A 13273-nucleotide genomic window follows, 5' to 3' on the forward strand; every position below is an offset into this window, starting at 1 on the left:
TATCTTGGATTATCATGTAAAATTAATGCTTTTTCATCCATTCTGCTGTTTCGATATGAAAAAAAAGAACACATGGAAAAATCTCAAATACAGTATTCTGTAGATAAGCAGCATTACATCTTCTATTTTCTGTAAAATGAATTGATTGACTTTACAAAAAAAAGTCATCCCTTATCCTCTTGCAAGTGGTGACTGCACTAAAAAACTCGAAAATGGTTCTCATTCACTGCTGTAAAGAAATGGGGAAGTAAAGAAATACATCATTCAAAAAGTCACATAAATGTACAATGCAATGCAAGCCTTAGCAGACAAAAGGAAGTTTCCAAGTAATGAATTACGAATATTGTTATCTACATTCATGTCTCACCTTGAATAATTTCATTCTCACATATTTCAGTAGCAAACATGTCAACATTATGAAGAAATTTTAAAACCCAAACTGCTGTACATACCTTCACTCAAGTAGCCACATCTCCTGCTTCATAACTTCACTATTGCATTTGAACTATACAGTGTGTGCTCAGTTTTCACTCTGATCTTTTTCTAGTTTTAGCCTGGATGTCTTGACACAAACAAGTCCTTGATAAAATAAAACCCACTATAGAACTATGTGAAACATTCAATCCTGATAGTAAAAATAAAGAAATAACTATTGAAAGGATGGTTTTATATCTCCAGATACAGCTAGGGGCAAAGCATGTTCATCAGTTTTTTGTAAAAAAATCTGGATAGCTGCCTGTTGCTTGGATGAAGAACATTCACTGCATACTTGTTCCTCCCACAGACCCCAAGGATGCAAACGGGTACTATGTATATTGTATCATTTTCAACTGGGTTCTAACCCAGAGATATGAATAAAATGCTGTTCATTACACAAAGGGAAAAAGAAGGGGAGGAAGGGGATGGATTAGTTACACAACTCGGAAAGCTGCATTTTTTTCATTATTCTTTTTGAGATAAAGCCTGAAGAGGCACATTTTCCAAGAAAAAAGAGTCAGGGTGAGAGAAATGGAAGGACCCAGGGTATACAGTTCGTTGTTGTAATGGCTGCTCCAAATCCCTGCAAAATTTCATTTCACTTGCAATTCTTTATTCAATATTATACACACACTAGGTCAGGTTCTGACAGAATTGATAGATCTAGCATTCTGGTGCAAATGTAATATTTTGATTCTTCTCTATTAAAGAATAAGATGCCAAATCCCCTGAAAATGATGGCAGTACTCCTTTGGGTAAGAGTAGACTTCGAGTCTACTTAAGAGCAGATATAACCTTATTCCAAATAAGACATCCAATATGGATTAACTTTTACTTTGCAAAAGTTACCCTATGATATTTCCATCAAAAATGGACAAAATATGATTATAACATCTCTTAAGTTTTCATACTTGAACTTAAATCCCTATTGAACCACAAGTCCTAATTCAGGCCCCAATTTCCATAGGTATTCCTTACCAAGTATAAATACCATATTCACTTCTTTGACCCTAGTGAATAGTTCCTTTTTTTTTTTTCCTTCTTGTGTGCTACTGAGAGTAAACTTAGTAACTTTGATCCCTTACCTTTTTCATTTCCATTTGCATATTGTGGAGGCTTGTTTTTGTCAATGCTGTTGAAGCTCTGACTTCTCCGATTTAAATTGGAAGCTCCCTGGACTTTGGTACTGCTGCCTGCAGCTGGCACCCTTGAGGGTCCTGGAAGCCTGGAATGGTGAGAAAATCAGTGAGAAACCAGTGAGAAATCTGTTAATTATATGTCAATAATAACACAACATACAGTGGAGACAGTGTGCAAATATCAGATCACAATTTTAAACCAACTAAACCCAATGAATTCAGGAAGCAACAACAAACAGGAGGATTCAAATTAGTTAGACTCCACAAACGAAAATTAAAGCTTATCCTTATGCACACAAAAAGGGAAAAAGATGCTTTCTAGAGTCACAAGACATGTAAGAAGATGCTTTGCATTTGCCATTAACATTGCTAAAACAGATTCACCCTAACAAATATTAAAGTGCAATATCAACCTTTATTAATATGCCAGTTTTGGAGAGGAAATATTAAAGAAATAGATTAGAAAGCACAGCAATACATAGTTGAGAAATATTATGTATCTCTTACTCTATTAAATTTGTTTAAAGTTGTGTTTAGCATAAAAGCTGTCTTTTTAGTTATCTTCTTCAGTCATTTTTCAGAAGGCTAAAATACTTCCACCTTACTATTTTAAATGAAAAACACTGAAAGTACTTATTTTATCTAGATGATACAGATGCATTTAGACTATACAGCTCATTTCTTAGTATTTGCTGCCACCATCTGAACCCTTACTATGTGGCTATGCTAAGGAAAAAATGTAGATTCTTGTTGTTTCTGGCATGTGCAAGCCTGCATCTTTTTTCAATTTGTTGCTGTGAGATTCCTTAATACATGCCTAGTTCAAACTTTCTGCAGCACCTTTGTGGGCACCCCCACTTCTTTCCTGTTTTGTTATTTCTTAGACAAAATTAATTGCTCAAATCAGTCACAGGCTTTTGCCATAGAAGAGCATCTCTCTTCTATTTCTTGCTTATTGGAATGATTTTAGTAATGGCAGTGCAAATTATGCAAGAGTTATCAAATTTTGTTAGTTTCACTTTATTATGAAAGAACAGCATTAGAAGGAAGGAAAAAAAAATCACATTACAAAGAAGTACAAAACATTATATTTTTTCCAAACTTTTTTTTGTTTGTTTAATCCACTGGGGTAACAGAAATGTTCAAATAATTTTATTTTCATTTGTAAACATATGTAAACAATTCCATATTCTCTTTTTACCAGTTTAAACCTCAGAGAACTAATCCATTGGTAATTTTCATGGCTCATTCTGGCCACCAGCCTGCCCTGCTAGTCTCTGTGCTGAGCCCAGAGCAGGCTGTCTCTGCTCTGCAGCTGTACACATGCTAACCTTTACCATGACCCGTGAATTCGAGTGATCTTCTGCTCCCTGAAGAATGCACTAAAACAAACTTAAAAATCCATTTGCTCCTTCTCATTACCCTAATTTGACAGGCAGTAAGAGCCCTGAGACCATTTGTCAAAGGCAATGACAAAAGCAATGAAAAGGCTTGTGCAACACTAGAAACTAATCTGTTCTGTTAAAATACAAAATAGTTCTGCACATATTCTGTATGCCACAAACAGCACATTATGCATGAGGTCATTTTCTCTACACACTTTCCAGTTTACCTCATTTGCTGACTTTCTTAATTGGATTCAGGTTTTAAACTGCTCTTGCAGAATCGTGTTAAGCAGCTAAGGAAATGCAAAGAGTATAACAAATAAGGGACAAGTCACATACCTCTGAACAGGCTTCGGAAACACTGCCACAGATTTAAAGTATTAGACAATAAGACTGTTAACTTTGACATGTTGAATGTGGACAAGACAGGAGCATCAGCAATAAGGAAAATGAAGACCTATAAATGCAGGTGCAAAGCCACTGGACTGTGGTATAGCTCATTTCAAGCTATCACCAGCAACTCACATTGTGTTAGTGTTCTAAACTGCAAAATGCAATCTTTGTTGTAGATTATGCAATTCAGAGTTCATTAGTCTCACCAATGAACTGTACAGCAAAGGTATAATTAATGAACACATTAATTATCCTCCCACCACCCTCAAAAAAAAAAAAAAAAAAAAAAAAAAAAAAAAAAAGCTAGGAAACAGAGTAAGCTTTTAGACCTCAACTTCTTTCTTCCACAGTCTGGATTGTAGATTTTAGTGCTCATGAAAATGACAGGCTAAAAGTACTGAGAAAATCTGAAACAAGTCAGCTCCTACACACAGTTCTGTCAAATTCACTGCCATAACAAAGCCTCTCATTCATGGGGACTGTGTGCAGGCTACTCTTGATGGAGCAGAAGTCTTGGAAGTCATTCTTTTTTTCTGCTCTATTTTGCTTCTGTGTAAACTTGACTCTGTGAACTCAAACTTTCAGGTGGGTTGGCTGTATATGCAGGAAATCTAGTGGGAACTGGGGTGGACTCCCAAACTTCTTTTCACTTATGACTAAAATCAGGAATTGAGCCAGAAAGTACAGAGCACTAAAATCACCAACTAATCTTTCACATCCAATATTTTACATGCAGAATACAAAGATGCAGGATACATAACAACCAGAAATATTGCTAATATATAGTACAAATCAGCCAATTGGCCAAAAGCCAAATAATACAAGGTTTTTCTGTGGCAAAGCTCATCATTCCAAAGCTTGCACACATAACAAAAATTACACATTGTTTAGTGTCTGCTTAAGTCCAAAGGGTAAAATATCAATGGGCATATACTTGCTTGAGTATCACTAACAAGCAATAAATTAGAGATATTTAACTGACCTAGAAGCCTTTTTTTGACTGGTTGCAATTCCACTGTGATTAGACTGAGTTGCATATCTGGCTGTGAGACTGTATGAGAAGAAACAGAGAAATTGAATTAAAGAATTTCTTTGAATATGTATAGAAAGAACACACTTACCAGCAAACGATGAGTTAATGAATGCAGACTGAACATGGATAGAAAAGGCAAATTAACTGGCAACAATATGAAACAGTGTAAACATGAAGATTTTATGAGATGCAATGAACAGGTTATAAAATAATGGATATTGTTATAAAATGTCTAATTTGCTAGAAATTGTCTTATGAATAGAAAAAGTGAGCAAATTTCCACAGTGACAGAATTCCTGAAGTATAGCTCAATTCACACAGAATGTGAACTTTAAAACATTGTGCTTTTTTTTTTTTTTTTTTTTTTTCTCTGTGAAAAGCACTAAGCACAAATACACTCCTACTGGTCTCTCCACCAACCTGACTGAATTCACAGCAGGGCTCTAAGGAACAGATTTGCTCTAACAAATTCAATGTGGACTCAGAAATAATTCCTGATAAAGCAAGGTGACCCTCCTGACAGTAGAGCTATATGGAAGAACTACCCTGTCACAAATTTTATTACTGTTACAGCTCAGGTCATGTATGTGATGATCCAGGTAGTGAATCAGAGGCTGAATTAAGTCCTGGCATGTGCTTAGACTCACTGTGAAATTCCATGGGAAAATGCACCTTTGTCTATTAAGGCATCCAAGTAGCATTTCTGCTACAGAAAACTTGCTATGCTATAGGGCTAAAATTTTTGACAGCCAACAATTTGGCATTATTAGACAGCAAATTATTTCCTCTAATCTTTCAGACATTTGCATAGGGGATATGTCAAATGTATGGCCAAGGTACAGCTTTCTGTCAGGTAATCTCAGTTTCCACAGACAGGTCCATCCCTTGAGAGGCACACAGTCTGAGGCTGTACACAGGTGCCTAAGCCAGGTGCAATCACAACATCAAATTCCTTGAATCATTAAGGAACTAATGGACAACTAGGTAAACAGAAACTCTGGTAGTCACAGATGTCTTGTTTCTCAGTTCTGCATCTTCCAGCAATTCTTCTGAATAGCAGCAGAAACCACAGTGCTCCAGTCCCAGCTTTATAGACTGGCAGCACTTTTAAGAAGCACCTGGTGGTGTTGAGTCTAGCAGAACAGTGTTAAGCAATTTCTGCCAGTCCACTGAAGCAGCCAGACCTGAGTGTAAACCAGATGGGAAAAGCTGTCAGGTAAGAAAGGTATTCCCTTCCTCAGTACTGCAGTGCTGAAAAGGGCCAAGTAGAAGGCACAAAACATGAGACAAGGTGAGACTAGAATGGGACAATAGATTATTGCTGCTTTACTAAATCAAACCCCAACAAAGGTTCAGATCTGCCTCTGTTCCTGCCAATTAAAAATGGCATATTTGCCATCATGAATATAAAAGAAAGAAGAATACTTTAGTCTTAAGAGGGCAAAAAAGAAATCATTCAATAAGAAAAGCAGCATTCAATTCTCTGACATATATCTTGAGATTAAAGCTGACAAATTGCTTTATTATATAATTATAGTTTATGTGGATATTATAATGTATAATATCACTTTTAATAATATAATATATTACTTATACTAATACCAAAACAATATCATAATGATTACACTTTTTGTATTTCTATCTATCTAATTTTTAGTACATTGAATTTATATTTCACTTACAGCTATATTTCTTAAAAATGTCTGGACTCATGATGCAAATGTGTTATAAGTTGTTTTACTGAATTTGCTACATTTGTGTCTGGCATAACAGCCCATCTTTTGATGAGATCTTTCTCCCACGTTTTTTTTTTCCCCAACATATTTAAATTGAAGGAATCTAGAAATGAATAGCTGGTTATCTGCGTTGATTAAAATAAGAGATTTGTGAGAAAAATTGTATGTCAAATAAAAGCTTAGTGCATTTATGCTGTAGAAGGTGAAATGATACACAGTACAATCAAGACAGGAAGTCAGATGGGAAAAAAGAGTGAGTAGGTTGTAGTGCCTTAGTGTATCATAGCATTTCTACCTCAAGCAACACATTCCAAAGTAAACTGATAAAACCTCTTAATCTCAGTACTGATAAACTAGCCCACAGACTTTTAATAGCAATAAATACATAAAATACCTGTCTGATAATGCTTGCTAGAATGCTTCCCTTCTGTGCCTGTTACTTGCAAATTCATGGAACATCAGCCTATAGACTACCTTCAACCTTTCCAGACAGGCTTGACTGATGAAAGTGTCAATGTCAGGAAAACACGATTTGTAAAGCATGATTTCCACTGTGACTGAGTAAATTTATTTTCCAAAGTAATGTGAGAAAAGAAAGGCAAAAGGAGAATTTAACAACTCATAAAGCATGTCCATCAAGTTCCTAATGACTTCAGGTTTTCCTTGTCAATTAGCTCTGGATGTGATGAGCCCATGAAAGCTTTGCATGGATGCTTTTCCCAGTTGCTGGACTCACTTTTATGGATGTGAACTGCAATGCTTCTTCAGACTAGACTTGTCTAGCCACTCTTTTAAATTTATAAACAAATATTTACCTACTTCCCTCTATCCTACCAGATAATTTTCTGTGGGTATAGTGTGTCAGTCAGGAAAATAAACCTGCTTTGTTTAATAGTTATTTCTAACACTTACAAATCCACACCATGTTACAGTAAGTCTGTGTCTGCAATAAGGCAGTAAATGGATCTTAACATATCAGACAGTACCAGTTTAATGCAAAGGGGGTTTTGAAGGCCTCTGGTTCTCAGCTGTCTACAACAAAGACCCTTTCCACTGTCATAATACTCATATCAGCAATCATCTACACCATGTACCCAGGACCAGATATCATGCTTAGCTCTCCTCTTCCAAATAACAAACAGGGGAAGTGAAATAAATGCTGTCCAAAACAGGTAAAATGGATTATATGCAGCTGATACCAAATCCTTAGAAATAATCTGGACTCAGCAAAAATAATGAGGACTTTGTCTTCCAGATGGAATACATCAATATTTTGTCTTACAAACCAAGGAAATATTAGTCAACACAGCAGACATGAAATGGTGACAACTGGAAGACTTCTTTTGCTGTGATGGAATGGAATAAACATGCTGAGACAGCCCAGAAAGGCAGCTCAGCAGAGGTAGCTGAGGCAGCATTGAGGAGAAAGGGCAGTGCTGTTGCTGACCCCGAGGAGCTGATGGAGAACACCTTGTCTGAGCTGTGTCCTGGCTGCAGGAGTTAACACATAAAGCTGAAGGGTGAAGCTTCTATAAACCTGAAAAGAGCATGAATCAAGCTAAAAATATTTTAACCTCTTTCTTCAAAAAGTAACCCATGCAGTGACACCCTGAATATCATATACTTTTTATTAAGTATTCCAGAAGATCAAAAGGATCATGTTACATCACACTGTCATTTTCCTATAATGTTCAGAGTCACATGATGGTTCTAAAATGCCAGCTATGCACTATGTTAAAATTGCAAGAAGGCAAAGGGTTTTGAAATATATACTCAAACTCTTTCTTCCTTACTGGCGTACTTGAATTTTAATTTTGCTGTTGATAAGTGCATTTAGTCTCTACTGTGAGAGCTGTTCAAGATTTTTGTATTAGAACAATCCTCTGAAAAATGACTAGTTTAGAAGGAATGCTTTTTCAATGTAAAAATTTGCCCAGAAGGTATCAGTTGCCCTGTGCACCTTTTTTTCTTTTTTTTTTTTTTCCTTAAGTAAACTATTTGGCTGCTCATCATCCTACTGGTTGAAAAGCACAAGAGGTAACATTCTATAGTATACTTGACTCCAAATTCCAAGTGTGCCTGGAAGTATTCCACAGGAAACAAGAGTTTCCAAGCACTCACCATACCAAACAGTTTGGGCAGGTAGAAGATCCCTGATCCCCTAAATGTACTTCGAAGAAACACCGAGGAAGAAGCCAAATAAAATTTATTTTCTATACAAACAATTTTTCAGACATTTCTTTTTCCTTTTTGCCCAGCCTTGGAGAATTAATATATAGTCATATTTACATGTATGTATCTATTTCTCTACATATATTTATACCTATGCATATTTATTTATTTATTTATTAATAAATTAACATATAGCATTTATATAGAAGTTATTTATGAAAGTGTATTTTATAGATAGAGGTATATTCTCTGTATATATCTACCACATAAATACACTTTTTTTTTTTCATTCACAAGAGGAAAAGTCCATGGCTCAGGCAGCTCTAGCTCATACCCTGCCATCTGTTCTAAATTATTTGGACATTTCTCCTTTCTGCTCTTTGAACTTTTGGCATCTTATTCAAGCAGTCTGTCTCCAAATGACTCATGCTTGAAAGTACAAGTAAAATTATGTTTTCAGTGTTTTCCTATTGTTCATAAACCAAAATGCAGACAACTAAGTTTTACATCAATATTTATGTTCTTGCAGAATACAGAGACTTTATAGTGACCACAGCTTTCCTGCGTTGGTCCCATTATTGCAGTATAGGTAGTACAGGTATTTTGTGGAATTTAATGAAGGAGTACATGAATCACATCTTAGCTGCCTGTCTTAACCTGTAGCTCACTCAAAATACTATCTTTTAAACCTTACTATTTTTCTCTGAATGAATTGGACAAGTGGATAACAGTGTGCTGCCAGAACTAGGATCAGGCCCTTAGGGACCAATTGTACCATTTTATGACCTTATCTCCATACCATTTATGATCTTATACTAGAACAAAATTGTATCAGAGTATCTGCACAGAATCATATGCCCACCATTCTACTTCACAGTTTAATACAATAAAACTGTAATAAAGATTTGTCCTAGAGGGAATTGAAATGGAGGTGACAGAAATGCTCATGCTTTCACTTCTTCAAATCTATGCTAATTATCTCTTAAATCTTTGCACAGATTTTCAGAAAGTCCACATCTGTAACACATACTAATATATGGTTGGGATTGCTATAAACCTGCCTCAATCAAAAAATTAACACATGGTTAACTGTTTCTATTAACAGCAGTAAAATGTATTTGTAAGCATTTTGTTTGTTCTCCCCATTGACTTTAACATAGTAAAGTGCTTTGTAATATAAAGAAAATACAAAGGATTCTACCAGCAGTTCAGTTAGCTTCCCATAAGTATTTTCAAAACACAAGTAAATCCTTGTAAGTCTGGTGAATTATAAAAATAAACCCCTCCTTTTTTTCACTTCTATTTAAGCGATTTTCCACAGGCAATGATTGACAAACAGCCCTGCCTATGCTTCTTTGGAATTTATATGGATTTTTGTTTTTGATTTTTTTTGTTTTTGGTAAATGAAGAGAGAAAGTCATCTCCTTCTGAGCAGCATCCAACTATAATGTTATTCCATTAACTGACACCTGCAAAACCACAATATGTAGAATATCAAATTTGTTGCACAATCTGAGAGAATAGTAAGATATAACAGATGATAAAAAGGCCTGACAGAAACAAAGAAAGTAACAGTACAAACATAAAACTATGACTTAAATGAATGTAAAAATACAAGGAAAAGACTAGGCCACACATTGGTATCATGAAATTCATTAAGGAATAAATAGGAACAAAGAAAGAACATTTTGCTTGAAAATAGGTTAAAAAAGAATCATCTGAAAAAAAGAAAAAAAAAAGAACAAAGACCGTGCTAATTTAATATGGCTACCTTTGCATTTTACGTGTGTTGAAATTCCATTTGTCGTATACAAATAATTATAGGCAACCTCTAATGTTCACAAGACATCAGAATTAAATTTGTGGCAGGTCAGGGAAAGTAATAATTGCATGGACATTTGCATCAGATTTCATTTCCAGAGAATGAGAATATCTAATGAATCTCAGTAGAGAGAGTGAGGGTAGGGCAACAAAGAATGTCTGAAGGAAAAATATCTTCATTATAAAGCTCCTATTCCTTCAAAGGGAAATATATAAAAGACTGGATTCAAGTGCTACAAGAATGAATGGAACACTTCCCATTAAATTCTACACAATCTGGATTAGCAACAGCCAAAATAATGGCCAAAATGCATCAAAACTGCCATATAAAAAGTAATGAGTGGCAAGGGTGACACAGGCCAGGCAATGAGAATATCTGAAATGTACAAAATTAAAATTGTCACTAAACTGGTTTAAAACACTCTTTTAAAAACTGCAAGAACAGATAATGAGAAAAGATGACAGTTGCATTTTGAACTGCAAACAGCAGAAGAGGCAGGGAAAATACTGTTCTTGAGAAAGGTAATTTATAAACAGAAGAAAACAGGGTAACTGCATGTGACAGGTTCCTAAAGAAAGTGCTCAGACATACATCAGGTACTTTGCCAGGTCAAAAAACTGTGTGCAACAAACAAGGGGAGACACCAATCAGTAAAGGACAAGTTTGAAGGATCCAACCCACAGAAATATGTAAGATGGTAAAAGATACAAGCAGTTTATGAAGGATTGGTAGTGAAATGGTCAAACAGCTTAAAAAAAACTGAAATGCTCTTAAGAGACCAGAAATTCTTTTTCATTTACAGTTTTCATTTTCTCTCTAGACATGCTATGGTCTGCTAGAGTGGTGTATTATAACTATAGAAAGACCATTTATTTTAGAACCTGAATATCACTTTGAAACACCCTTTTCCCAATTATTTTAAGCTTAAGATATATTATTAGACATCTTCTTAGAGAGGATGGGTTACATGGAAGAAATATATGAAAATACATCCTTAGAACTGCTTTGTTCTCTTTTCTGTGTGAAGGTTATTAGACAAGTTAGCCATTTGCCTCTGAGACACACTAAATGCTTTATTTACTTGGGCTTCAGGACATTTATAATGAAAGAACTTCCTTTCTGAAGCTTCTGTGATTTGGAACCTGGAGGACTGTAATGACTGCATCTTTGGGGAATAGAACAAAATGGAGCCATAGCTGATTTGCAAGGTAAAAGAAAAGGTTAAAATAAAATTAAATACCCAAGGGCCATTTGAAGGTCAGCTTCCTGCAGATTCTGGAACAATCACATTAAGCAACTCACTCTGCATTATCTTCCAGACATACAAAAATACATCAGATTAAATTAATAGCACTTTCTTTGCTTAGACTCTTACTAGCAAGCAGAGAACAGAAAGAAGAAATAAATATTGTCCTAATTTTTCTTCTCTTCAGAATCAGTGATTTGATAATGATTCCACAGTGGGAAAAGCAGGAGCTACCTACATTTTTCTCTTTACCAAAACCAAGTGACTAGCAATGGGAAGAGCTAAGGACAGCAAAGGGACTTGTTTCATCACTGTCCTATATATTAACCAAAAAACACACACCACTACGTCCACCTTCCATTTCCCAGCCTGTGTCAGTGCAATGCACTTGGTGTAGACTGCTGTAACCGTATTTTAAACCTTCAGAATATTTAAATGAAGGCCTTTTTCTAAGCAAAGTGATGTAATCAAGATTGCTATGCAGATTGCCCCTATTCTGACATGTATCTATTTCAATTCATAATCATAACCACTACATTTTCATCACTGTATTTCACAAAGCACAAACTCTGTGTCCAATGTGCTTAATTTCTTCCCTAGTACTTCTGAGCAGCTGGCAACATGAAACCCTGTTCCTTGCAGTAGTTTTATATGCAACTTCCTATAGAAATCAGCTACCTAACTTTGTTTATATGCCCAGGAAAACCAGGGTGCACTTTTAATTTAGCAAATTTAACAAAATCCATCTGGACCTCAAGCTGTGCTCATCATTCCTGTACGTGATAAAACAGTTTGTCCATCTAGGGGAATTTTTCTGACAGCTTACTGAAACCAGTTTCTGCCTAATCTGTAGATGAGACAGAACTTCTTTCATCCACATGTGTTTTCTCTTAGTGTCTGGGTGGTTGAAAGATCATCACCACAGATGTATTGCTCTGATAATGGAATCCACTACCAAAGCGAAGCATAAAAATATAATGTAGCCATTGTTGTCATCTATCTGCACTGACAGATATAAATAAGGCCACCAGCACTGTATTTTTAAAAATAAATCTCAGAGCTGCAATAAAGTAATAAGGAAAGAGTGAAGTGCCAACTTCATATTTTGAAATATTAAATTCCCACCATTAATCTTGGAAGAATATAGGAAATTTTAGGGTAAAAAGAAATCAGAAATCACATCTAAAACTATTCTTTGCCTTTGGTTACAATTTATTCACCACAGATTTGTCACTAATAGTCTAATAATTTCAGAGCTTTTATACTTACTGGTACAAAATTATGACCTTCCATAAAGAAAGTATGCTTTTTGCAAGGCAATTTCACTTATCATGAATCAACTTCCTTCCTTCCTTTTATACTTAACTTGAAATGCTGCTGTTGGCCATAGGACTAGATAGGCCAATTATACTCTTTCACAAGAAGAATCTTGCTTGACTTCTGTATGCACAGTTTTCACAATTCTGACATTGGTCACAGACAGCTTACATGGGAATAGGAATGTCAGAGTATTGCCACACTGACCAGTTTTGGATAACTTTGTAAGGAGCCTGTGAAAGGAGATTCATTATCCTCCCATGCTAACTTTGCACTTAGGAAAGAGAAGTTCCCCCAGAAATTGATTTAATTACATTCCTGGTCTGCATTGTCTCCTAGACACATGAGGACAAGTAGCCTCCTGAATTAGTCTCCATTTCTGCACAAAACAAATCCATCCAGTCTTGTGATATTCTGATTAGAACCTCCCCTCTTGGACTTCTGTTTGTTTACCTTAGCAAAACAACCTGTGTATGAAACCTGTAGAGTCCTAATATAATTTGGTGCCTGTTTCAGTTTTTGTTAACAAAGGGTTCAGACACTTCCAAGTAGC

The 13273-nt window shown here is 35.6% G+C and overlaps 1 protein-coding gene across 5 annotated transcripts in view; it reads right to left on the reverse strand.

The window, feature by feature from the left end:
• Positions 1-13273, reverse strand: part of NAV3 (neuron navigator 3) — a 248387-nt gene that overhangs the window by 131944 nt on the left and 103170 nt on the right. For 3 of the 5 annotated variants that reach the window (XM_056516353.1, XM_056516357.1, XM_056516352.1), the window contains exons 6-7: positions 4377-4445; positions 1563-1702 (exon numbers count right to left, since the gene is read on the reverse strand). In XM_056516353.1, coding sequence (XP_056372328.1) covers positions 1563-1702; positions 4377-4445 — 209 coding nt within the window. The remainder of the gene's footprint in view (positions 1-1562; positions 1703-4376; positions 4446-13273) is intronic. The other 2 variants (XM_056516356.1, XM_056516355.1) reach the window with 1 other exon arrangement.

Source organism: Oenanthe melanoleuca, chromosome 1A, assembly GCF_029582105.1.
Source record: "Oenanthe melanoleuca isolate GR-GAL-2019-014 chromosome 1A, OMel1.0, whole genome shotgun sequence".
In the NCBI taxonomy this organism is placed as follows: domain Eukaryota; kingdom Metazoa; phylum Chordata; class Aves; order Passeriformes; family Muscicapidae; genus Oenanthe; species Oenanthe melanoleuca.